Source organism: Bufo gargarizans, chromosome 2 (genome assembly GCF_014858855.1).
Source record: "Bufo gargarizans isolate SCDJY-AF-19 chromosome 2, ASM1485885v1, whole genome shotgun sequence".
Classification (NCBI taxonomy): domain Eukaryota; kingdom Metazoa; phylum Chordata; class Amphibia; order Anura; family Bufonidae; genus Bufo; species Bufo gargarizans.
Window position 1 is genome coordinate 241,413,559 of NC_058081.1, and position 27,816 is coordinate 241,441,374.

Here is a 27,816-nt window from a genome sequence, read left to right on the forward strand (position 1 = left end):
ATCCCTTACTTGGACGATTTCTTAATCGTAGGTCAGTCAGAAGAGGCTTGCAGTCTTGCTGTTCTAGAGGTCCGTTCCATTTTAGGCAAACTGGGTTGGATGATAAACGAGGAGAAGTCAAGATCCCGTCCGCTAAAGAAACAGGTGTTCCTGGGCCTAATTTTGGACTCCTCTCTCCAGAGATGCTTTTTACCTGGGGAGAAGATACAGACCGTTCAAAGCAAGGTTGCGAGTCTAACCCAGAGACCAGTGACTTCTATAAGGAAAGCCATGTCAGTCCTGGGCTCCCTCTCGTCCTGTATCCCTGCAGTGAGGTGGGCACAGCTTCATTCCAGGACCTTACAGTGGGAGATTCTGGCCAGTTGGGAGAAGAGCAGGTCACTGGATGCCAGTCTAGAAGTCTCTTCCCAGACTATCCAGGAACTAGCCTGGTGGCTAGTAAAGAGAAACCTAACACAGGGGACCCCTTGGAAAATCGAGAATTTAGTTTGTCTGGCTACGGACGCAAGCCCTTGGGGGTGGGGGGCTCACATTCAAGGTTCTTCCTATCAGGGCCGTTGGAATTCCCTTCAGAAAATTCAATCCTCAAATCTAAAGGAACTGATGGCAGTGGGCTTAGCTATGAGGAGTTCACTCCCAGAAATAAAAGGAAAGAATTTAAGAGTTCTTTCAGACAACAGGACAGTAGTTTCCTATTCAAACAGACAAGGAGGAACGAGATGCAGAACCCTCATGAAAGAAGCCTGCTCTATTCTGGAGTTAGCAGAGAGAACGTGTTCCTCGATTTCAGCCGTTCACATAAAGGGTGTGGAGAACAAACAGGCCGATTTCCTGAGCCGTCTTACCCTGTCTCAGGGGGAGTGGTCTTTGGACCCGGTAGTCTTCCAGAAGATTGTAGATCTTTGGGGCCTTCCGGAAATCGACCTTGTTTGCTACCCATTCAAACAAAAAAGTTCCCAGGTTCTTTTCTCTAGACCAGTCGGGGTCCCCTTGTGGGATGGATGCTCTGTCCCAGGAGTGGAAGTTTCATCTAGCTTACGCCTCCCCCCCCCCCCCTTTCCCCTGATTCCCCGGGTTTTGAGGAAGATTCGGGAAGAAAAGGCCAGGGTAATCCTAATAGCACCCTTTTGGCCCAGGAGAGCCTGGTTCACGGGGCTCAGAACCAGGTCAGTGTCCGATCCTTGGGTTCTCCCTTCGGCCAGGGGGCTTCTAAGCCAGGGGCCGGTGTTACATCCAGCTGTGGAGAACCTACACTTAACAGCCTGGAATTTGAGAGGTGGTTACTGAACAAGGAAGGCTTTTCTGACGCCCTCGTTTCTACCCTGTTAAAGAGTAAGAAAGAGGTCACTGTTGGAATTTATAGCAGAATCTGGCATAGATTTCTAGACTTCGCCCAGATCCAGTTAGGGAGCCTCCCTGCAGTAGCCCCCTTACATACTATCCTGGAGTTTCTCCAGAAGGGGCTAGAACTGGGTCTAGCGGTCAGCACTCTAAGAGTTCAGGTCTCAGCTCTTTCTGCCTTGTTCAACCTGAACTTAGCAGGGAATCCATGGGTTTCCAGATTTTTTAGGGCTGTAGATAGAACCTCCCTAGTGTCAGTTCCTAAGCCTCCTCCGTGGAGTTTAGAGGTAGTGCTGAAAGCCTTATCAGTATCTCCCTTTGAGCCTATTGAGTCCTCCTTATCAAGCATCTGACCTTAAAACTAGCCTTGTTAATAGCCTTAACCTCCGCCCGCAGGATTAGTGAAATTCAGGCCATCTCCATAAATCCTCTGTATACTTTGATATTAGATGACAAGGTTATCATTCGTCCTGACCCGGCTTTCCTCCCGAAAGTCGTCTCTAAATTTCACTGTTCTCAGGAGATTGTTCTTCCTACCCTTTTTCAGAATCCTTCTACTAAGGAGGAAGAGTCTCTCCATTGTCTTGATGTCAGAAGAGCTCTTTTAGCTTATCTATCGTCCACATCTACCTGGCGGAAGTCTTCTTCACTGTTCCTGCAGTATCAGGGGAGTGAATAAGGGCTCGGCTGCCTCTAAAAGTTCCATCGCCCGATGGATTGTTGCTGCTATTTCCTTATCCTATCTATCCTCTGGTCTGTCCCCTCCTGTTGGGTTAAGGGCTCACTCGACCAGAGCAGTGGCGGCATCTTGGGCAGAGAGGTCTGCGGTTCCAATTGAAAGAATTTGCAAGGCAGCCACTTGGTCTTCACCCTCTACCTTCTTTAAACACTATAGGTTGGACTTGAACCTTTCGGGGGATTCTTCCTTTGGTGAAGGGGTCCTTCTTTCTACAGCCCACCCTTAAGAGTTCCTCTTGTAAGTCTCTGGTGGTGCTGTCATGGGCGATAGGAAAAAATGGTATTACTTACCGGTAATTTTATTTTACAGAGCCCATGACAGCACCACGGCTTTCCCTCCCTATGTGTCCTTCCTTTTTTTTTTTTGCACGGGTGATATAAAAAAAAAAAAAGAGGATAGATATATATGTGTTCATTTACACGTCTAATATATGTTGGCGGCCTTCCTCCGGTACTTGGAAAACTCACTGAAGGGGAGGAGAGTGTCCGCCCTTTTTATTCTGCAGGTTTCCTGTCTCGGGGGGCGGATCCTCCTCTCTCTGGTGGTGCTGTCATGGGCTCTGTAAAATAAAATTACTGGTAAGTAATACCATTTTTCTGAGCCTTCTCCTTAACATGGGTCTAACCAAAAAGCATGAATTGCGGTCATATTGTTCCACAAACCCAATTCATCACATGCCCATGTTCTCTGCTGCCATGTCCAGGGCACGATTTGAGGCCATCCTGCGTTTCCTGCACTTTAGCGACAACGCCACATCTCGTCCCAGAGGCCACCCAGCTTTTGACCGGCTCCACAAAATTCGGCCCCTCATAGACCACTTCAACAACAAATTTGCAGATTTGTATACCCCTGAGCAAAACATCTGCATAGACGAGTCCCTTTACATTTTACTGGGCTCCTTGGCTTCAAACAATACATCCCAAGCAAGCGCGCCCGGTATGGGGTCAAATTGTATAAGCTCTGTGAAAGGGCCACAGGCTATACGCACAAATTTCGGATCTATGAGGGTAAAGATCAGACCCTGGAGCCGGTCGGTTGCCCTGACTACCTTGGGAGCAGTGGAAGACAGTCTGGGACTTGGTGTCACCCTTATTTGGCAAGGGGTACCATCTTTATGTGGACAATTTTTACACAAGTGTGCCCCTCTTCAGGCATTTGTTCCTAGAACAGATTGGCTGCTGTGGCACCGCGCGACCTAGTCGCCGGAACTTCACCCAACGGCTCGTTACCACCTGTCTTGCAAGGGGGGAGAGGGCTACCTTGTGTAACCAAGAACTGCTTGCGGTAAAGTGGAGAGACAAGCGTGATGTTTACATGCTCTCCTCCATTCACGCAGACACGACAATACAAATTGAACGAGCAACCAGTGTTATTGAAAAGCCCCTCTGTGTCCACGACTATAATTCGCTCATGGGAGGGGTGGACTTCAATGACCAGATGTTGGCTCCGTATTTAGTTTCCCGACACACCACACGCTGGTATAAGAAGGTGTCTGTATATTTAATTCAATTGGCTGCATATAATAGTTTTGTTCTCTACAGTAAGGCTGGGAGAACAGGATCCTTCCTCAAATTTAAGGAAGAGATCGAGAACCTCCTGTATCCAGGAGGTTCCGTGGCCCCATCCACCAGTGTAGTGAGCCGTCTACACGAGCGACATTTCCCCAATGTCGTTGCTGGTACCTCAGCCCAACCGTCACCCCGAAAAAGATGTTGTGTCTGTAGCAGGAGTGGAATAAGACGTGACACCCGCTATTTCTGTCCTGACTGCCCTGACCACCCTGCCCTATGCTTTGGAGAGTGTTTGCGGAAGTACCACACACAGGTACACTTAGCATAGGGTTTGCATCTCACAGGACAGGCACACCGATCGACTAGCTGCAGCACTGATGTGCATTCTGACAGAAGCATTGCACTGCTGTCAGATTACACAAGTCGGTGTATGCGGCACTGCAAGACGAGATTTCTCCTCTGCAGTAAAAGATACGTTTGCCGAGGCATTTGAGCTGAGGAGGCGGCGGTGTTCATATGCTTTGGCAAATACTTTGTATATAAAAAAAAAAATCCCGGCAATGATTTATTCATCCACATCGATTGATGTGAATGGAGAAATCGGGTTTGCCAGGGCATACGAGCTAAGTGGGTATGGATGTTGGGCGGAGCTCCTATGTCCTGGCAGACTCCTTTCCCCTCCCTTCTTTTTTTTTTTTTTTTTTTTTTTTTTGTTTGCAGAGATTTTTTTTTCATCCACATTGATCGATGCAAATGAAGAAATCTGTGCCGTTCATTTTTTCTTTCAGCCCAGAGGCTGAACGGAAAAAAAAATCTCATTACCTGTATGCTCAATATAAGGAGAATAGCAGAAACTCCTAATGCTGGCCATACATGTAATGATTGCGGAGACCCTCAAATGCCATGGCAGTACAAACGCCCCACAAATGACCCCATTTTGGAAAGAAGACACCCCAAGGTATTCGCTGAGGGGAATGTTGAGTCCGTTAGGGCTGCACGATATATCGAAAAAATAATCGAATCGCGATAATCGCCAAATGCGATATGGCGATTTGGCCGACCCGAAAATGCTGAGATTATATATGAAGGGGCACCGCACACATAACTGGCTTTTTGTGTAAAGTATTTTACTGTGTGAAACAAGCCTCTGTACTCACTATTACGATGAATGCACTGCAGCGAACGACAGTGAGCAGGCCGGCCGGCGTGTGCTTCCTGAAGTGGGAGGAGCGTTACTAAGTGACGTCAGTCACGCGCTGGCCGGCCACCTCGCTGCTGCTCACTGCAGTGCATTCATAGTACTGTGACAGTGAGTACAGATACAGACTACAGAGGCTGGCCATTTTATCAATAGGAGAGAGCTTGTTTCACACAGTAGTAAAATACTTCACACACAAAGCCAGTTATGTTTATTGCAGTTTAGGACACATAGGGCAATGAGGGGGACCAGCATAAGATGCTATATGTGTGTCTTATGCTGGCCCCCCTCATGGCCCTATGTGTTATAGCACACATCCCCTATATCAGTGCCATCCACAAGTCCCCCCCATAACGGCGTCCTCCCCAGATTCCCCCCATAACGGCGTCCTCCCCAGCCGAGTCAGCGGCTCATATGGGAAAATCCAAGCAAATAGACCTCTAGCACAATTCCCTTTTAAAATATTGCATCGCATATCGTTATCGCAATTTTAGGGCCCTAATCGCAATTGCACAAAATTCCCATATCGTGCAGCCCTAGAGTCCATGAAAGATTGACATTTTTGTCCCAAGTTAGCGGAAAGTGAGACTTTGTGAGAAAAAACTAAAAAAAATCATAATTTTCCGATAACTTGTGACAAAAAAGAAAAAGTTCTATGAACTCACTATGCCCATCAGTGAATACCTTAGGGTGTCTACTTTCTGAAATGGGGTTATTTGTGTTTTTTTTTTTTTTCTTTGTCTGGGCATTTTAGAACCTCAGGAAACATGACAGGTGCTCAGAAAGTCAGAGCTGCTTCAAAATGCGGAAATTCAAATTTTTGTACCATACTTTGTAAACGCTATAACTTTTACCCAAACTTTTTTTATTTTTTTACCCAAATTTTTTTTTATCAAAGACATGTAGAACAATACATTTAGAGAAAAATTTATATATGGATGTCGTTTGGTTTTTTTGGGGGGGAAAAATGACGTTTTTTGCAAAAAAAATAAAACTTTTTTTAAATTTCGATTTAATAACAAAAAAAGGAAAAATGTCAGCAGCAATGAAATGCCACCAAATGAAAGCTCTATTATTGAGAAGAAAAGGAGGTAAAATTCATTTGGGTGGTAAGTTGCATGACCGAGCAATAAACTGTGAAAGTAGTGTAGTGCCGAAGTGTAAAAAGTGCTCTGGTCATTAAGGGTGTTTTAAGTTAGTGGGGCTGAGGTGGTTAAACCGGACCCATCTTTTTTGCCCAAAGTGGTCTTTCATAGGTCCCAATATTTTGTTCTCCCATCCTTGTGTCAATCCCCTAAGAATGATAAGGAAAGGGGGCTCCATTGTCTAGATGTTAAAGAGGACCTTTCATCAATTTAAATTTAATGAAATAACACTCCTACCTAATAGTGCGGCATCCACTGATGTGCCCCCCCCCCTTTTTTTATTTATTTTTTTTAATCGACCCCCAAATTCATTAATAATAGCCCCGTTTCTTCTGCCATATGTAATTAAAACTGACTTTTGTATGGGGCGTTGCTAAAGATTTTGCTGTGGCCGTGAGTGCTATTCTCCCTGGCTGATAGATGAGCGCTGCGATTTAAAGAGAAAAAAAAAAAAAGGGGGGGGGGGGGGAACCATCAGTGGATGCCGCACTATTAGGTAGGAGTGTTATTTCATAAAATTTTAATTGATGAAAGGTCCTCTTTAAGATGCCTGTCTCATTATCTGAATGTCCCCAGTCAGTGGAGGAAATCCTCTAGGCTTTTTGTGCAGTTTGGGGACAAAAACGGGGGTAATAAGGTTTCATCTAGAACCCTAGCCAGATGGATAGTAGGGGCTATCGTTTTGGCCTATTCCTTAACGGACGAAACTCACCCATTGGGTTTTGGTGTTACCTCAACCAGATACATTGACCCTTTCTGCCCATGAACTAGAAATGTATCTTTAGAGAAAATTTGTAGGGCAGCTACATGGAAGTCTGCTGAGGAAAATCCCATTGAGAGGATTGAAACGTCGCATGCTTGGTGAATAAAGTTTTTTCATTTTCTTTACTACGTGGATGTGCTGCGGAATTCTTTTATTTTATATCGTTGGAGGTGGATCGCCTACTCAGCCGCTGGCACTCCGAGTATACTACACAGACAGTGGTGCTGCCCACATTCTCTCTCTATATATATATATATATATATATATATATATATATATATATATATATATATATATATATATATATATATATATATATATATATATATATATAAAAATTTTTATTTATTTTAGTACAAAGTCCCAAAAAGTGTGTTTAGGACAAGTTCTCGCAATTAACTGGTGCTACAGGGGCAGAGAGCTATCCACGAAAGTTCCTGTTTCCTGGATGGAGGCAGTTTCTCAAGGGTGCTGTCATGGGGAAAAATGAGTAATCCTGAATTTCTGGGCCCAGGGAACAGTGAGTATGGTGCTCCTAATTCTAGCACTGGTATTGCTCACCGCTCCCTGGTCGTCTTCTCCGGCCAGCTGCGCTAAATTCTGGCAGTGCACAGCTTCAGGACTGGATGTAGTGTGTGTGGGGGAGCACACGATGACCTGATGCTTTCTGACATCAGATCACAGTGTAGTGCGTGCCAAGAAGTAGTGCTGCGTGTAGACTGGAGACGCCCACAAGAGGAGAAGAGAGGTGAGTTTTTGGGGAACCGAGGGGGGGGGGTGCCTGTTTAAAAATATGCTGTGGGGCCCAGTCAGTTCTAGTTACGCTACAGACATGCATGATGCCTATTAATTAAAAGCTCTAGTTTATGCTGAGTACTATCTATATCTGGTAGATGCCAAGAACATTAATGAGCCATTTTCTGTTAGAATGTGTTTTAGCCGTGAAAATGACCACTCCATACTCACTAACTCAAAATTTTACCATTTTCAGTTTCTGATACCTTAGAGAAGACCTCAAGAACGTTAAGGATAATTAATGTAGAGAGAGATGGGAACGTCTTGTATACTTGGAAGGTATTTTTCAGTCGTTTTGTATTATAATTTTTTATTGAATTTTTTTTTTTATCTTTATGCATACACAACGATATATCTTGTACACCAAAATGTCATTACCCCTTCCCGATGTCGGGTCTTTAAAGATGGCGCCAACTATGGAGGGAGCACCATAGCCGCCGGGTGCCTGATGTTTTATACAGCAGACACTCGCAGCTAATGTCTGTGATTGGCAGTAATGCCAACCACGGACATTTAACCCCTCAGTTGCCGTGGTGATGTTACTTGATTGGAGTTGGGAAGTAATTTTTCCCATAAAATGAGGAAAATTTGGCTTCTACCGTGTGTGTGTGTGTGTGGGTTTTTTTTTTTTTGGGCCTTATAAACTATTGGGTTAATTGATTAAACTGGTGTAAAGTAGAACTGGCTTAGTTGCCCATAGCAACCAATCAGATTCCACCTTTTTATTTTTGACAGCTCCTTTGGAAAATAAAAGGTGGAATCTGATTGGTTGCTATGGGCAACTAAGCCATTTATATTTTACACCAGTTTGATAAATGACCCCAAATGTTATCATGTAATATCTAGCTGCACTGCTTTTTGTTCTTCAGAAAAAATGCTGAGAATAAGATGCCTTTTATGGGGAAAAAAAAACAAACTGTGTGCAGCCACCCCTAAAGAATGATTGATTGATTTTGGTCAAAATTTGCTTAGGGCCTAAGGGGCTGGTGCCTTCGGTGTTTTTTTTAATCCCTGTAATAGACCAGCTCCTTAGGTTCTGCACTAGATATCACACATTGGCGAAAATGTATCATAGACCAGCGTCTTATTTCTGTCTATGATATCCCCTGCCCTGCTGTGCGCCTAAACAGAAATCTGGCAGCTCGGGACTGCCATAGATTTCTGTCTTCATTTATGCCAGAAAACTGGTGTAAATGAAGATAAATGTGCCAGGTTAACTGTATTTAATTATTTGAAGGGAATGTGCTATATAAAGGGAAGTAAAATGTTCACTTTTTTTGCAGGGAGTAGAGGGTTTCGCAAATGTCGGCCTATATGATGCTCTTGCCAAACAAAATGAGGTAAGACTTTAAACCCAAAGCTGTGTGTTGCATGGTCTTCCAAATCTGCTTGTTGGTCTTGTATTTTGGTAATACCTGCTACATTCAACCATGTTGGGACACCAAAATCTATTCTAGTGTAAAGTAAATACACTCCTCAACAGTGATATTGCAATACCAAGAAGGACTAGCTGTAAGGTTATGCAAATCAAGGAAGTAGCAGGTGTTACTAATATCTGCAGGTGAACACCCTTTCAAGCACCTAGCTCCAATCTGTGGTGTGTGGGAGGGGCATAAAAGCCAGATAGGAAGTAATGTGTTTTTTTTAGCCACATGAAACGTCAAAAAATGGATAAAGTTTTGCAGGATGACTGTGTGATGCCCTCTGTTCACCCACGTGCCAGTTATCGCCACTTGTCACAACTGATGGGGACAGAATATTTGAACTGAGACACCTTGCTTTATCCAGCGGATTGCTATGTGCCTATGCTGACATATCGGCACTATTCAACGTTGCCTATTCCGATTGTTGGGAGAACAACAAACTGGAATGACGGCAAGAGGTGCACAGAGGAGAACCTCTTCATGGATGGATTAGAAGAGTGGTTTGTAATTATCCATTCTGTAATGCAAGTGACGTTGGACTTCACATCGTAAGACTTGGGAGGCAGTGTCTACAGAAACCATGAGAAGACTAATCAGTCTTCAAAATGCTTTCAGTGTTACTATGGCAGCCAGGACGCTATTAAAGTCCTGGTTGCCATAGTAGTAGTGGGGAGCGGTATACTTAGTCCGTGCGGCTCCCGGGGCGCTCCAGAATGACGTCAGAGCGCCCCATGCGCATGGATGACGTGCGATCACGTCATCCATGCGCCTGGGGCGCCCTGACGTCACTGGAGCGCCCCGGGAGCCGCATGGACGGTAAGTATACTGCTCCCCAGCTCCCCACTACACTTTACCATGGCTGCCAGGACTTTAGCGTCCCGGCAGCCATGGTAACCATTCAGAAAAAGCTAAACGTCGGATCCGGCAATGCACTGAAACGATGTTTAGCTTAAGGCCGGATCATTGCCTTTCAATGGGCATTAATTCCGGATCCGGCCTTGCGGCAAGTGTTCAGGAGTCTTGGCGGCATGCTGCGGTATTTTCTCCGGCCAAAAACGTTCCGGTCCGGAACTGAATGCATCCTGAACGGATTTCTCTCCATTTAGGATAAAACTGATCTGGATTCTTCCGGCATAGAGCCCCGACGACGGAACAAACTGCATTTGTTTCGGATGCAATTATAGTCAGATAGTTCTGGCCTAGAGACCACGTGGGTAATGCAGCGAATAGGTCTTTACAAAGGAGATTCACACCAGTCCTAGTCCTGGGATTATGGTGTGGGGTGGCATAATGTATGGTAGCTGGACCCCTCTTGTTTTCATTTCAGGTACACTAACAGTTCTGCGTTATATTGATTTGGTTGTGGAACCAGTGGCACAGCCTTTTCTCCTAAGTGTTCCAGTTGCTGTTTTTCAACAAGACAATGCTAAGCTGCATGTTGCTTGGGCTACTGTGAGCAGCCTATGTGGCCTAAACATGCCACCATGCCCTGCACAGTCTTTGGACTTGTCTCCCATAGAGCACATCTAGGACATCATTGGTTGGCATTTGCAAAGGGAGCTGCCAGCAGTGGATCTTGATACATGTTTGTGTCCAAGTGCATATCTTGCTGATAAGAATGTGGCTTAAATAAGTGTTTCTGACCTCTCCATAATTTAGAGATAAGGTTAATTAGACTAGCCACAAAGTGAAAGTACAAGTCACACAGCTAGAAAAACGTTTAACCCTTTGTGACAGTATAGCTGAATATTTTAAATAAAGGCAAATTGAAAAAATAATTTTTAGCCGAAAATGAGTAGCATGCAATCATAAAAAAAAAAAAATCCTCCAAAGGTGTACATAGCTTTTAATAACCACATGGATAGCATGTCAAGGAGTGTAAGTATGTGAATTTCTGAGTAGTGCACTCATACTTGATAAAGAATAAATCAAGATCTTTTTAATATTTTGTTTCTATGTTTTTATTATTTGCATATCATTAGCAAGTCTATTGATCCAGCGAGTTCCATAATTCCACAACTATTTGTTCTTGGTATTGCAATTTCAGTGTTGGAGTGTAGTTTCCTGTTGAGTGATATTTAGCATCTTGAGTATACTCCTTTTTAGGTTAAACACGATGGGAGATTTATCAAAACTGGAGTAAGGGGTAAACTGGCTTAATTACCCAAAGGAGCTCTGTAAAATTTAAGGTGGACTCTGGTTTCTGTGGGCAACTAAGCCTGTTTCCCTTACACCAATTTGATAAATCTCCCCCATGGTTTGGATTTATGAAAGTGTCATATGAAACAAAACAAAGACTTTGTTGCCCATAGCAACCAATCATAGTGCAGCTTAAATTTTTTTACAGGTGTGGCCTGCACTGCAACACTGTTTTCCAAAAATGTGCCAACCCTATAAATGAATATAGCTAAGGGTACTTTCACACTTGTGGTAGAGGATTCCCGCAGGCAGTTCAGTCGCTGGAACTGTCTGGCGATACGGATGGAAACTGATGCATTTGTGAGACGGATCCAGATGCGATCCGTCTCACAAATGCATTGCAATACCGGATCCGCCTTTCTGGTTGTCATCCGGAAAAACGGATCTGGTATTTATTTTTTCTCATTTTTAAAGGTCTGCGCAGACCGCAAAACCGAATCCGTTTTGCCGGAACACTTGAGGCCGCATCCGGAATTAATGCATTTCAAGGGAAAGTGTTCAGGATTTTGGGCCGGAGAGAAAACTGCAGCATGCTGCGGTATTTTCTCCGGCCAAAAAACGTAAGAGGGACTGAACTGATGCATCCTGGACGGAATGCTCTCTATTCAGAATGCATTAGGATAAAACTGATCTGTTTTTTTCTGGTATTGAGCCCCTGTGACGAAACTCAATACCGGAAAACAAAAACGCTAGTGTGAAAGTAGCCTTAAGCCAACCTAATGATCTAACTATAACCAAGGCCAATAAATCATATTGACACTTTTTTATAAAAAAAAAAAATCTGACCAGATACACAAGGTTATACAAGGAGCAAATGTAAAAGAACCTGTCACCACAAAATGCAATGCAGTCTCCAGGGTTCAAGTTATAGAGCAGGAGGAACTGAGCAGAGTGATATATAGTTTAGTGGGAAAAGGTTCAGTAAAACCTGACATTTTTGCATTTTTATCTTTGCTATTCCTGCTCTATAACGTTGTGCATAACGTAGGATAATTGGCTTACAGCTAATGGATGAAATAATATCCTAACCTTGTATGTATAGGTCACTGGTGATAATAGCTTTATCAATCGGCATCAGTCACTGTTACAGCATTAGTAAACCAGTCTCATAATGAAAATAAATTTTTGGAAATTGTATTTGTTAAGAATCAAGAGGCAGTTACTTTTGTCATCAAAATCCCATCTGAATTTTTTTTTAATTTTCCAGTGGTGGTTTTAAATGAAGGATATAAGACTGATGTACTGCGCTGTTTGGTATTTCATAGCATTGTCAAGAGCCCTTTTTCTCTTCACAGCTGTTGTATTCTTTTGATAGTGAAGTAAATATTATAAGTGCTTCAGTGAACAGTGAGAGAACTTTACTTGGTAAGTTGTTTCTGCAGCATTGTAGTTTTCCTTCAGTGTTGTGGTTTTGCCTACGAGGCATGAGATGCCAACATTGTATCCCCATGATGCAAGACTGTGTTTTAAAGGCTATGCATCCCTTTTGGGGTAATTTGTTATTATTGCATTGTACTCATTTTGAGCTAAAAATGTTTGTTTTTTTTTTTTTTTTTTTTTTTTTTTTTTTCCCCAATTGGTCTTTATAAAAAATGTTGAACCGCTGTCTCTGTGCAGCCTTGAGTCTAGTAGCAGGCTCTGAATTTTCACTCTGTTCAATCAGACAGACTTGCATAAGATCTCTGACCTTGTAAGCGCTTATTATAGCTCAATTCTTATCTTATTAATAAGAATGTGGCTTAAATAAGTGTTTATGACCTTTCAGTAAATTAGAGATCGAGTTTATTAGATGGCCACCACAAAGTGAAAGTAAGGCTGAATTCATTGTATTAGCAATGAGTAAGGGAGCACACTATAATAAAGATGGCGTGCACTGGCAGTTCAGTGTGTGTGTGTGTGTATAAATATATATATATATATATATATATATATATATATATATATATATATATATATATATATATATATTAGTGTACAGACCAAAAGTTTTGACACACCTTCTCATTCAAAGAGTTTTCTTTATTTTCATGACTATGAAAATTGTAGATTCACACTGAAGGCATCAAGACTATGAATTAACACATGTGGAATTGTATACATAACACAAGTGTGAAACAACTGAAAATATGTAATATTCTAGGTTCTTCAAAGTAGCCACCTTTTTGCTTTGATTACTGCTTTGCACACTCTTGGCATTCTCTTGATGAGCTTCAAGAGGTAGTCACCTGAAATGGTTTTCACTTCACAGGTGTGCCCTGTCAGGTTTAATAAGTGGGATTTCTTGCCTTATAAATGGGGTTGGGACCATCAGTTGCGTTGTGGAGAAGTCAGGTGGATACACAGCTGATAGTCCTACTGAATAGACTGTTAGAATTTGTATTATGGCAAGAAAAAAGCAGCTAAGTAAAGAAAAACGAGTGGCCATCATCACTCTAAAAAATGAAGGTCAGTCAGTCCGAAAAATTGGAAAAACTTTGAAAGTGTCCCCAAGTGCAGTCACAAAAACCATCAAGCGCTACAAAGAAACTGGCTCACATGCGGACCGCCCAAGGAAAGGAAGACCAAGAGTCAACTCTGCTGTGGAGGATAAGTTCATCCGAGTCACCAGCCTCAGAAATCGTAGGTTAACAGCAGCTCAGATTAGAGACCAGGTCAATGTCACACAGAGTTCTAGCAGCAGACACATCTCTAGAACAACTATTAAGAGGAGACTGTGTGAATCAGGTCTTCATGGTATAATATCTGCTAGGAAACCACTGCTAAGGACAGGCAACAAGCAGAAGAGACTTGTTTGGGCTAAAGAACACAAGGAATGGACATTAGACCAGTGGAAATCTGTGCTTTGGTCTAGGGCTGCAGCTAACGATTATTTGAATAATCGATTAGTTGCCGATTAATTTCTACGATTAATCGTGAAAAACGACAAAATTACAAAACAAAGCGGTTTATATGATTTTACTTGAAAAATTATGTTCAAAGGCTATATTAAAACAAATTGTGGATGGCACTGTTATGGGGGGGGATCTGTGGACGACACTATTATGGGAAGATCTGTGGGTGGCGCTGTTTTGGAGAGGGAATCTGTGGGTGGCGCTGTTATGGGCATAACGGTGCACAGATCCCTTTCCCCTGAACAGTGCCATAGACAGATTTCCCCCTCCCATAGCAGCCCCGGCCCTGCTGCTTACAGCAGACTAATCACTCACTGTATCTTTATTTTGCCTTACAATCGTGACGTTACGCCGCCCTCCGCTCTGCCTGTTAGTTGCTACTGGAGCGTCACGAATGTAAGGTAAACTAAAGATACAGTGACTTAAAGTAAACCGCCCGCATAGCAACGAATCGGCGATTATTCGATAACTGGATTCGTCGACAACGAATCCAGTTATCGATTATTATCGATTAATCGTTGCAGCCCTACTTTGGTCTCATGAGTCCAAATTTGAGATCTTGGGTTCCAACCACCGTGTCTTTGTGCGACACAGAAAAGGTGAACGGATGGACTCAGTGCCTGGTTCCCACCGTGAAGCATGGAGGAGGTGGTGTGATGGTGTGGGGGTGCTTTGCTGGGGACACTGTTGGGGATTTATTCAAAATTGAAGGCATACTGAACCAGCATGGCTACCACAGCATCTTGCAGCGGCATGCTATTCCATCCGGTTTGCGTTTAGTTGGACCATCATTTATTTTTAAACAGGACAATGACCCCAAACACACCTCCAGGCTGTGTAAGGGCTATTTGACCATGAAGGAGGGTGATGGGGTGCTGCGCCAGATGACCTGGCCTCCACAGTCACCGGATCTGAACCCAATCGAGATGGTTTGGGGTGAGCTGGACCGCAGAGTGAAGATAAAGGGGCCAACAAGTGCTAAGCATCTCTGGGAGCTCCTTCAAGACTGTTGGAAGACCATTTCAGGTGACTACCTCTTAGAGCTCATCAAGAGGATGCCAAGAGTGTGCAAAGCAGTAATCAAAGCAAAAGGTGGCTACTTTGAAGAACATAGAATATGACACATTTTCAGTTGTTTCACACTTTTGTGTTATGTATATAATTCCACATGTGTTAATTCATAGTTTTGATGCCTTTAGTGTGAATCTACAATTTTCATAGTCATGAAAATAAAGAAAACTCTTTGAATGAGAAGGTGTGTGTGTGTGTAATTAATATGAGAAGGTGTGTGTGTGTGTGTGTGTGATATATATATATATATATATATATATATATATATATATATATATATATATATATATATATATATATATATATATATTTTTTTTTTATTTTACACATCCACTAAATATAAAACCAATGCATAAATTGTATTGGACCACAAAAGACTCGCAGACAAATTGTATACAATATATCATGTGCTGGTACAAGATAAGACCAGATGCCTACACAACTCCCACCAAAAACCACATAATGGGCACAATGTATTTAGTCCGGAGTAACAAAGGGTAAGATAAGGAAAAAGTGCAGACTGAAATGAAGGTAAATGATAATGTGGCATCAAAACACCTAATACTTTAATAATATGTGAAATAAACGCTCAGGACTATCCAGGTGGGCCTAGGTAAAAAAAAAAATGATGCCCCACGCGTATCGCTGGTACCGTCTGGCTTCCTCAGGGCCTATGTGGCCTAAGATCCACATTTAATGTGCAATAATGAACAGTGATAGATAAATTATGCAAGTCACCTGCAAATAGAGAGAATCAGCTGAGTAAGGCCTCTTTCACACTTGCGTTGTCCGGATCCGGCGTGTACTCCACTTGCCGGAATTACACGCCGGATCCGGAATAACGCAAGTGTACTGAAAGCATTTGAAGAAGGATCCGTCTTCAAAATGCTTTCAGTGTTACTATGGCACCCAGGACGCTATTAAAGTCCTGGTTGCCATAGTAGGAGCGGGGTAGCGGTATACTTACCATCCGTGCGGCTCCCGGGGCGCTCCAGAGTGACGTTAGAGCGCCCCATGCGCATGGATGACGTGCCATGCGATCAAGTCATGCATGCGCCTGAGGCACCCTGACGTCACTCTGGAGCGCCCCGGGAGCCGCACGGATGGTAAGTATGCTGCTCCCGGCTACACTTTACCATGGCTGCCAGGACTTTAGCATCCCGGCAGCCATGGTAACCTCTCTAAAAAAAGCTAAACGTCGGATCTGGCAATGCGCCGAAATGACGTTTAGCTTAAGGCCGGATCTGGATCAATGCTTTTCAATGGGCATTCATTCTGGATCCGGCCTTGCGGCAAGTCTTCAGTTTTTTGGGCCGGAGCAAAAAGCGCAGCATGCTGCGGTATTTTCTCCGGCCGAAAAACGTTCCGTTCCGGAACTGAAGACACCCTGATGCATCCTGAACGGATTTCACTCCATTCAGAATGCATTAGGATAATCCTGATCATGATTCTTCCGGCATAGAGCCCCGACGACTGAACTCTATGCTGGAAGACAATAACGCAGGTGTGAAAGAGCCCTAAAATGGAAACCTGCTGCATACTTGACGTCTGTAACAGCTGTAGAGAATGTGGGAAGAATCATGTGATCGAAAGGACGTTCCACTGTCAGGGTGTTTTACTGTCAGGGTGTTTTACTGTTGCATCAGTTGTCATCCGAGATCCGTTTTTCTAGATGGAGGGGAGTGAAGTATTGCATTTCACAGTCTAAAAAAAAATGCATCTCAGATGGAAATGGTTCAAATGGATGACAACTGATGCAACAGGATATTATTATTATTATATTCACAAAGCTAGAAAAACAGTTAACCCTTTGACTGGCTGAATATTTTTGAATAAATGTCTTTTTAGCTCAAAATGGGTAAAGTGTTGTCATAAAAATAATAATAAATTGCCCTGAAGTTGTACATAGCCGTTAATGAGAATATTTTGCCTTTTCATTAGACAGTGTTGCTACTTATTTTATTAAATTAAAGTGAATATCCAGACTTCTAGTTGGCATGTTCCTGTTTATATGAATTAGCGTATGTTGATAGTCTGTTTTACAAACTTTTTCATTTTTCATTTTCTGTTTATTAGCCTTAAGTTATTGCCATCCTACATGTGAAACTCAAAGTAGAGTTCTGTCACCAGGTATGTTTGTTATTTGAAAATTTAATACAATCCATTTGTAAAATATATATGAGCAGTTATAAAAAAAAGTTTTTAAATTTGATACTGCCATTATTGTTATAAGTTATTTATGCTGCCACACAGTGAATGCAATAAAAGCAAAACCCCAAAAAACAGTGGTAAAAAAAAAAAGTTTTAAAGAGAAAGTTATGGACTGGCACTCTGTACTTAATACAATATAAACTGATCACATACATTTAATATTTAGAACAATAAACAATATAATAGTACACAGTAAAATTCAATAAAATGCGATTGTCACCTGGGGATATACAAATTAATGAATAATGGAATATAGCTAGGGGTCGATGGTATGGAACAAAGCAGACAAATGGTACAATGTTTCTTGGAAAAGATGATATAGTCTGTTTCCCAATTCACAGACCTCTGTGGGAAAAAAAGAATTCCTATCTGACTGCAAATAATGGGTCAATGTCCAAATTCAGTTGTTGGAGCAATATAAAATGCTGGTTTGCGTTATCCTGAACCCTGTATAGGGTCTTACCTTCTGGCGTGAACCAGCGTACTGCTCCCTTTGGATAATAAAGAGGCCTCTATACAAATATCTGCAGAAAATTTGAAATATATCTTTTCGGTCATCATTCCCGAAAGATTGGAGCGCTCCGAATTCCGTCAGTTTCCTCCATCCGAAATCTCGGCACCAAGTCCCGCGATACTTCCATCGGCGAATTACATGCTACAGCTTGGGACGAGACCACGTGACATGCTGGCGTCCGTACGAACAAGCTAGAGATAACCAACGCAGCAGCGCTTGTTCCAAAAGAACATTTCCTTCAACATCCAGGTCTGGAAGGCTGCAATTCTAAATACATTGCCTCGACCAAGGAGAAGGTAAGACCCTATACAGGGTTTAGGATAACGCAAACCAGCATTTTATATTGCTCCAACAACTTTCTCTTTATTCTCAATTTTTCATCTGTATGGGTGATACAGCTTCTTTGGACTAGAGCACCTGATCCGTATCACATAGAAGTGAGCTATTCCTATCATTTAACAGTTCAAAAAAAAAGTTTTCTCTCTCCAAAAGAAGTAAAAATAAAAAATAAGTTTATACCTCAAAATTATGCCATAAAAAATATTACTTGGTCAAAAATCAAGCCCTCAGAAGCCCTGCAATGAAAAAGATGGTCATTAAGCTGACCACTAAGGCATATATATATATAAAAAACTGCAGTACAAGTATACTCAACTGCTTCCCACAGCTCTTTTCCGGTTCCCTTCCCTGTTCTTCTGGTCCCCATCAGTAAACTTGTAGATTGACAGGGTCACATGCGTCAACAGTGATATGTTCCCAAGAGGCAAATGACCAAATAGTGGAGTTCCACATGGCCATTTAACGTCTGACTTTTTTAGCTTTTACCTCCATCCCGACCATCTCCGTCCATGTACAGTGCTGGCCGGGACTTTACAGATGTTTCCCACTTGCAAGCACGACAGGCGCCATAGCTGTCTGGTGCCTAACAGCAGGCACCAACGACTAATGTCTGTGAATGGCAGTAATTTCTTCAGATGCTGTGGTCAAATATGGGGTGTATGAGAGAAGCAATCTGATGATTGCTTGTTATAGTTCCGAACATGAACAATAAAAAAATAAATAAAAAAAATGCACATCATGAGCATTCTTGCATGTGAAAACGCCCATACTATTAAAATAATATGAAAAATATTTATTCCATACAGCGAAATGGGAAAAAAGTCGAATTGGCTGATTTAGCCTTTTTTTTATTTTTGGTTACTTCACTTCTCACACAAGTTATGAAAAGCGATCCAGAAGTCGTACACACACCAAAATGGTATCTATGATAGGTGCACATAACCACAACGAATAAAAATCTTGTGGAATTGATTTTTTATTTTTATTTTTTTTTGTTTCCCCAATTTCAACCCCTTTTTGGATTTTTTTTTCCAGGTCCCCACTACATCATATGCAATATTAAAGGGAACCTGTCACCGGGATTTTGGGTATAGAGCTGAGGACATGGATTGCTAGATGGCAGCTAGCACATCCGCAATACCCAGTCCCCATAGCTCTCTGTGCTTTTATTGTGTAAAAACCCGGTTTGATACATATGCAAATCAACATAAGAGTCATATCTTGCTTGTGTGACCAGAGAAGGGTCATATTTTCAAGCTCTGACTCATCTCAGGTTAATTTGCATATGTACCAAATCGGTTTTTATACACAATAAAAGCACACAGAGCTATGGGGACTGTGTATTGCGGATGTGCTAGCGGCCATCTAGCAACCCATGTCCTCAGCTCTATACCCAAAATCCAGGTGACAGGTTCCCTTTAACCATCTCATCTCCCCTAGCTTAAACCCCCTTAATGACCAGACCACTTTTTACACTTCTGCACTACACTACTTTCACGGTTTATTGCTCGGTCATACAACTTACCACCCAAATGAATTTTGCCTCCTTTTCTTCTCACTAATAGAGCTTTCATTTGATGGTATTTCATTGCTGCTGACATTTATACTTTTTTTTATATTAATCGAAATTTACAGAAATTTGTGCAAAATAACATTTCACTTTCGGTTGTTGTTTTATTTTTAAACAAAAACTAAATTTCTATATACATTTTTCTCTAAATTTATTGCTCTATATGCCTTTTGATTAAAAAAAAGAATAATGCAATAAGTGTATATTTATTGGTTTGGGTAAAAGTTATAGCGTTTACAAACTATGGTACAAAAATATGAATTTCTGCATTTTGAAGCAGCTCTGACTTTCTGAGCACCTGTCATGTTTCCTGAGGTTCTACAATGCCTAGACAGTAAAAACACCCCACAAATTACCCCATTTCGGAAAGTAGACACCCTAAGGTATTCGCTGATGGGCATAGTGAGTTCATGGAAGTTTTTATTTTTTGTCACAAGTTAGCGGAAAATGATTTATTTATTTTTTTATAAAAAAAATTCTTACAAAGTCTCATTCCACTAACTTGTGACAAAAAATTTAATTTTACATGAACTCACCATACCCCTCACGGAATACCTTGGGGTGTCTTCTTTCCAAAATGGGGTCACATGTGGGGTATTTATACTGCCCTGGCATTTTAGGTGACCTAAAGCGTGAGAAGTAGTTTGGAATCCAAATGCGTAAAAAATGCCCTGTGAAATCGTAAAGATACTCTTTAGAATTTGGGCACCTTTTGTGCACCTAGGCTGCAAAAAAGTGTCACACATGTGGTATCGCCGTACTCAAAAGTAGGGCAATGTGTTTTGGGGTGTATTTTTACATATACCCATGCTGGGTGAGAGAAATATCTGTCAAATGACAACTTTGTATAACAAAAATGGGAAAAGTTTTATTCTAGAAATATTTCTCTCACCCAGCATAGGTATATGTAAAAATACACCCCAAAACACATTGCCCTACTTCTGAGTACGGCGATACCACATGTGTGACACTTTTTTTTGCAGCCTAGGTGCGCAAAGGAGCCCAAATTCCAATGAGTACCTTTATGATTTCACAGGGCATTTTTAGGCATTTGGATTCCAAACTACTTCTCACGCTTTAGGGCCCCTAAAATGCCAGGGCAGTATGAATACCCCACATGTGACCCCATTTTGGAAAGACACCCCAAGGTATTCCGTGAGGGGCATGGCGAGTTACTAGAATAATTTTTATTTATTTTTTGTATTTTTTGGCACAAGTTAGGCTGCTTTCACACTAGCGTTCGCTGGTCCGCTCGTGAGCTCCGTTTGAAGGGGCTCACGAGCGGACCCGAACGCAGCCGTCAAGCCCTGATGCAGTCTGAATGGAGGCGGATCCGCTCAGACTGCATCAGTCTGGCGGCGTTCAGCCTCCGCTCCGCTCGCCTCCGCACGGACAGGCGGACAGCTGAACGCTGCTTGCAGCGTTCGGGTGTCCGCCTGGCCGTGCGGAGGCGTGCGGATCCGTCCAGACTTTCAATGTAAGTCAATGGGGACGGATCCGTTTGAAGATGCCACAATGTGGCTCAATCTTCAAGCGGATCCGTCCCCCATTGACTTTACATTGAAAGTCTGGACGGATCCGTACTAGGCTATTTTCACACTTAGCTGTTCTATGCTAAAAATAATGCAGACGGATCCGTTCTGAACGGAGCCTCCGTCTGCATTATTATGAGCGGATCCGTTCAGAACGGATCCGCCCGAACGCTAGTGTGAAAGTAGCCTTAGTGGAAAAAATTCTCTTCTCTTACAAAATCATTTTCCGTTAACTTGTGCCAAAAAAAAATAAAAAATTATTCTAGTAACTCGCCATGCCCCTCACGGAATACCTTGGGGTGTCTTCTTTCCAAAATAGGGTCACTTGTGGGGTATTTATACTGCCCTGGCATTTTAGGGGCCATAAAGCGTGAGAAGTCTGGAATATAAATGTCAAAAAAAAATTACGCATTTGGATTCAGTGAGGGGTATGGAGAGTTCATGTGAGATTTTATTTTTTGTCACAAGTTAGTGAAAAAAAAAAAATCAATTTCCGCTAACTTGTGTCAAAAATATAAAAAAAATCTTCTATGAACTCGCCATGCCCCTCAAAAGTGATCTTTTTATAGCGCCGCAGTGATCAGAAAAAAAAAATATTCTGTCGCTGCGGTGGGGCGGACTGAGATCAGGCCTGATCGGACTAGAGCCTGTAGAACATGTCCTATTCTTGTCCGCAATTGCGAACAAGAAAAGGCATTTTCTATATAGTTCTGGCGATGTGCGGATCCACAAAATGCGAAAAGCACATTGCCGGTGTCCGTGTTTTGCAGATCCGCGGTGTCCGTGTTTTGCGGATCCGCAAAACGCATACGGACGTCTGAATGGAGTCTATATGGGGTGTTTAGGGGTTAATAAGGGGTTAATAAGTACCAGGGGGGTGTGGGGTGTAGTGGTGTTTGGTGCTACTTACAGAGCTGCCTGTGTCCTCTGGTGGTCGATCCAAGCAAAAGGGACCACCATAGCACCAGGTATATCAAACGCTGTTAACAAAACAGCGTCTGATATACCTTTCAAGGGTTAAAAAAAAAAAAATTGCATCTACAGCCTGCCAGCGAATGATCGCAGCTGGCAGGCTGTAGATGCACTCGTTTACCTCCCGTTCCTGTGTGCGCGCGCGTTCACAGGAAATCTCGCGTCTCGCGAGATGACCCGCCGGCGCGTCAAGGAGGAACAAATCGACCGCCTCCGGACCGCAATCCTGCGTTCGTTATTCCGGAGACAGTTTAAATGGAATTAGAAATAGCAACTTGTCCTGCAAAAAATGCAAGCCCTCATATAGCTATGTGAATAGAAAGAGTAAGTTATGCAAAAACAAAAAACCCTTTGGGTTGAGAGGGTTAAGTAAGGGTTTTGAATATTGTACTTGTTTTACATTGGACTAGAAGACCATTTATTTTATTTTCTTAATTTAATCTAGTGGCTTGCCATTATGTTTCTGGTTTTATGTTGAACCTATTATGTATTAGACAAAAATATGTCAAAAAATATCATTGAGGATAAATGAGTCTTGGTGAAAAACGTGTAATAGTGTGTCTGTTGTGCATGCATCTTAGGACATTGCAGTGAGATTGGTGTTCTTCAGTACTTCTTTTGTAGCTGATGCCTGGAGCTTTGTACACAGAACGTGTTCTGAAAGCAGTGAACTTTAATCTATAGAAATGTACAGTTGTGGCCAAAAGGTTTGAGAATGAGACAAATATTAGTTTTCACAAAGTTTGCTGCTAAACTGCTTTTAGATCTTTGTTTCAGTTGTTTCTGTGATGTAGTGAAATATAATTACACGCACTTCATACGTTTAAAAGGCTTTTATCGACAATTACATGACATTTATGCAAAGAGTCAGTATTTGCAGTGTTGGCCCTTCTTTTCCAGGACCTCTGGAATTCGACTGGGCATGCTCTCAATCAACTTCTGGGCCAATTCCTGACTGGCAACCCATTCTTTCATAATCACTTCTTGGAGTTTGTAAGAATTAGGGGGTTTTTGTTTGTCCACCCGCCTCTTGAGGATTGACCACAAGTTCCCAATGGGATTAAGATCTGGGGAGTTTCCAGGCCATGGACCCAAAATGTCAATGTTTTGGTCCCCGAGCCACTTAGTTATCACTTTTGCCTTATGGCACGGTGCTCTACCGTGCTGGAAAATGCATGGTTCTTCACCAAACTGTTGGAAGAAGTTGCTGTTGGGGGGTGTTTTGGTACCATTCTTGATTCATGGCTGTGTTTTTGGGCAAAATTGTGAGTGAGCCCACTCCCTTGGATGAGAAGCAACCCCACACATGAATGGTCTCAGGATGATTTACTGTTGGCATGACACAGGACTGATGGTGGCGCTCACCTTTTCTTCTCCGGATGAGCCTTTTTCCTGATGCCCCAAACAATTGGAAAGAGGCTTCATCGGAGAATATTACTTTGCCACAGTCCTCAGCAGTCCATTCACCATATTTTCTGCAGAAGATCAATCTGTCCCTGATGTTGTTTTTTTGGGAGAGAAGTGGCTTCTTTGCTGCCCTTCTTGACACCAGGCCATCTTCCAAAAGTCTTTGCCTCACTGTGCGTGCAGATGCACTCACACCTGCCTGCTGCCATTCCTGAGCAAGCTCTGCACTGGCGGCACTCAAATCCCGCAGCTGAATCCTCTTTAGGAGATGATCCTGGCGCTTGCTGGACTTTCTTGGATGCCCTGAAGCCTTCTTCACAAGAATTGAACCTCTTTCCTTGAAGTTCTTGATGATCCTATAAATTGTTGATTGAGGTGCAATCTTAGTAGCCACAATATCCTTGCCTGTGAAGCTTTTTTTATGCAACGCAATGATGGCTGCACGCGTTTCTTTGCAGGTCACCATGGTTAACAATGGAAGAACAATGATTTCAAGCATCAGTCTGCCATTTTAACCCAATGAGCCTGACATAATGATCTCCAGCCTTGTGCTCGTCAACATTCTCACCTGAGTTAACAAGACATTGAAAGAGAAGTATAAGCTATAGGCCTCATTCAGACGTCTGTCCCGGATTTGCTCCGGATGCGTCCCGGGTGCATTGTGGGAAACCTGTGTGAGTGCGCACGCAATTTCAGTCAGTTTTGACTGCGATTGCGTTGCGTTAAAATTTAATCGCGAGGGTGCAATGCGTTTTCACGCGCGTGATCAACTGAATTGGGTACCTAGACCCAAACCGGCCTTAACTGAAGTTCGGTTTTGGTGTTTTGTACATCCCCCCCCCCCCCCCCCCCACTTATAACAGGGTTATAAAAATCCTTTCCACTGCATTTCATTGCTGTCATTAAATGACCTGCTGAGGTCATTTCAGTAATCATCTTGTTAACAAAGAAGCCACTTCTCTCCAAAAAAAACCCATCAGGGACAGATTGATCTTCTGCAGAAAATATGGTGAATGGACTGCTGAGGACTGTGGCAAAGTCATATTCCCCGATGAAGCCTCTTTCCGATTGTTTGGGGCATCAGGAAAAAGGCTTGTCCGGAGAAGAAAAGGTGAGCACTACCATCAGTCCTGTGTCATGCCAACAGTAAAGCATCCTGAGACCATTCATGTGTGGGGTTGCTTCTCATCCAAGTGAGTGGGCTCACTCACAATTTTGCCCAAAAACACAGCCATGAATAAAGAATGGTACCAAAACACCCTCCAACAGCAACTTCTTCCAACAATCCAACAACAGTTTGGTGAAGAACAATGCATTTTCCAGCACGATGGAGCACCGTGCCATAAGGCAAAAGTGATAACTAAGTGGCTCGGGGACCAAAACGTTGACATTTTGGGTCCATGGCCTGGAAACTCCGCAGATCTTAATCTCATTGAGAACTTGTGGTCAATCCTCAAGAGGCGGGTGGACAAAGTGCTTTTTAAAAATACACGTGTTAATAGTGTTAAAAATCTAAATTAAATCAATAGTTAGTGTGATACCCTTTGCCTTTAAAACACCATCAAATCTAGGTACACTTGCTAAGTTTTTGAGGGAACACAGCAGTGAGATTGTTCTAGACATCTTGGAGAAAAATAATCCCAGATCTTCTGTGGATGTAGGCTTGCTTAAATACTTCGGTCTCCTTCATTTAAACTTAGACTCAATGATTTTGATGACTCCTTGTTCTACCCTACGCCTCCCTGATGGATAAGTATCTGCCTGTATTTCTCGGCATTGAGGACACCATTAACCAAATCTAAAACTCAATTTAATTTTGCACAGTACTGTATTTAGAAGTAGTCACACTGCTTAAAGGGGTTTCCGTGTGTTTGTTTGTTTTTTTATTTTTTAAATATTGATGATATCCTTAGGAAAGGTCACCAAGAGAGCAAGGAGACATTCCTTGCAGCTGTCCATTGGGTAGCAGCTGTGCTTGGTATCTCAGCTCAGTCCCAATCAAGTAAATTGGACTGAGTTGCGCTTAGGGCTGTGATGGCTAACCTTGGGCACTTCAGCTGTGGTAAAACTACAACTTCCAAGATGCATACTTGCTTGGCTGTTCTCAGAACTCCACAAAAATCAATGGAGCATCGTGGGAGTCAGTTTCACCACGGCTGGAGTGCCAGAGGTTAGCCATCACTGGCCTAGGGCATCAATATCAAAAGTTGAGGGTAGACAATCAATATCAAAACCTTGGACAACCCCATTGGCGGTAACCCATGCTTATCCTCAGTCCCCATGTTCTAATGCTTCTGCCCCATTCCTGGCCCCTTGCAGTCTCCACCAGTTAGTTCCGTGAATGCTGATGGAACACGGTACTGCTAGGACATGTCATTATGTATGGTTTTACATGACAGCTGGTTACTGCAGTGCTGCTCAAATTCACTTCAGTGGTCCAGGTCTGCAACTACTAGCCCCATGCACCACACAGTGGACGGAGATTTGTAATTCCTGTTTCCAGCTTCAGTTCTACTATAGAAAAAAAAACAGCTGATCGGCATGAGTGCTGGAAGTTAGACCCTCAGATCCCGATGACCAAGCCTAAGTAGGCAATGAATAGTAAAGTGGACAACCCATTTTCAGGGTCTATTTTATTTATTTTTATTTAAATTTATAAAATTCTTAATTGAATGCTGAGCAAACTACTGACCTGCTACATGTGCACTTGGCAGCTAAAGGTATCTGTGTTGGTCCCGTTTTCACATGTGCCCACATTGCTTAGAAAAAATGTTTTAATATATGCAACTGAGCCTCTTGGAGCAACGGGGGCGTTACCATTACATCTAGAGGCTCAGCTTTCTCTGCAACTGCGTCCTGCATTTTGATTGACAGGGCCAGGCAGTGAAAAAAATCATCACACCTACTCCTGTCAAAGTGCAGAGAGCACAGCAATTACAGAGAGAGCAGAACATCTAGGTGTAATGGCAATGCCCCCGTTGCTCCTAGGGCCTCATTTGTATATACTAAAACATCATTTTTCTCAGCAATGCGGGCACATATGGACATGGGACCAACACGGATGTCTTCAGCTGCCAAGCTCACATGTAACAGGTCAGCCAATTTCATAGGTAAAGATCTGCCAACAGGAACTTTTTAAATGTTTTAAAAGTATAAAATAAATTTGCAATTTTATTTAGGTTCTAGATATTTGGGAGTACTTATTGAAATAAAACCCATCAACAATGTCAAAGTTCTCAAAGCAGTCGATGGCAGCATTCGAGTGCAGGTAAGATGTTTGCTTAATGCACTGTTTGCCATTATTAGGACTTGACACAGAAGGACTACTCTGAAATTTAGCATTTATAGGGATTTTGTGTCTTGGGGAATGTTACTGGAAAAGTTAAAATATACAGACCCCCCCCCCAGAATGTCACATTTAACAAATATTTTAAACTATCAGACAGCTACAACTGTATACAATATCTCACAAAAGTGAGTATACCATGCTCATTTTTGTAAATATTTTATTATCTTTTTATGGAACAACACTAAAGATATGACACTTTGATACAATTTAAAGTAGTCAGTAGTAGTACAGCTTGTATAACTGTAAATTTGGTGTGCCCTCCAAAATTACTCAACAGTCATTAATGTCTAAACCGCTGTGAGTACACCCCTAAGTGAAAATGTTCAAATTGTGTGGCCACTATTATTTTCCAGCACTTGGGCATGGAGTTCACTAGAGCTTCACAGGTTGCCACTGGAATCATCTTCCACTCCTCCATGACGACATTACAAAGCTGGTGGATATTAGAGACCTTGTGCTCCTCCACCTTTCATTTGAGGATGCCCCACAGATGCTTAATAGGGTTTAGGTCTGGAGACATGCTTGGCCAGTTAATCACGTTTACCCTCAGTTTCTTTAGCAAGGCAGTGTTCATCTTGGAGGTGTGTTTTGGGGTTATCATGTTGGGGATCATGCTCTGCTTCAGTATGTCATAGTACATGTTGGCTTTCATGGTTCCCTCAATGAATTGTAGCACTCACAGCCAACATGTCACGGACGTGCCAAGACATGCGGACGTCTCGGCGACACTGAGTGGCAGGAGATCTGTGAGACTGGCAACACGTCATTTGATCTGACAGGTTTTCCTTGTGGAGTCTGTTTATGTCCACACCCCTTGTGGAGTCTGGTAATGGCCACACCCCTTG

At 42.5% G+C, this 27,816-nt stretch overlaps 1 protein-coding gene across 2 annotated transcripts in view; it reads left to right on the plus strand.

Annotated features, from left to right (window-relative positions):
• Positions 1 to 27,816, plus strand: part of LOC122927858 (gamma-secretase activating protein) — a 139,611-nt gene that overhangs the window by 23,586 nt on the left and 88,209 nt on the right. For both annotated transcript variants that reach the window (XM_044280146.1, XM_044280147.1), the window contains exons 2-6: positions 7,689 to 7,771; positions 8,776 to 8,832; positions 12,411 to 12,480; positions 17,154 to 17,207; positions 26,802 to 26,890. In XM_044280146.1, coding sequence (XP_044136081.1) covers positions 7,689 to 7,771; positions 8,776 to 8,832; positions 12,411 to 12,480; positions 17,154 to 17,207; positions 26,802 to 26,890 — 353 coding nt within the window. The remainder of the gene's footprint in view (positions 1 to 7,688; positions 7,772 to 8,775; positions 8,833 to 12,410; positions 12,481 to 17,153; positions 17,208 to 26,801; positions 26,891 to 27,816) is intronic.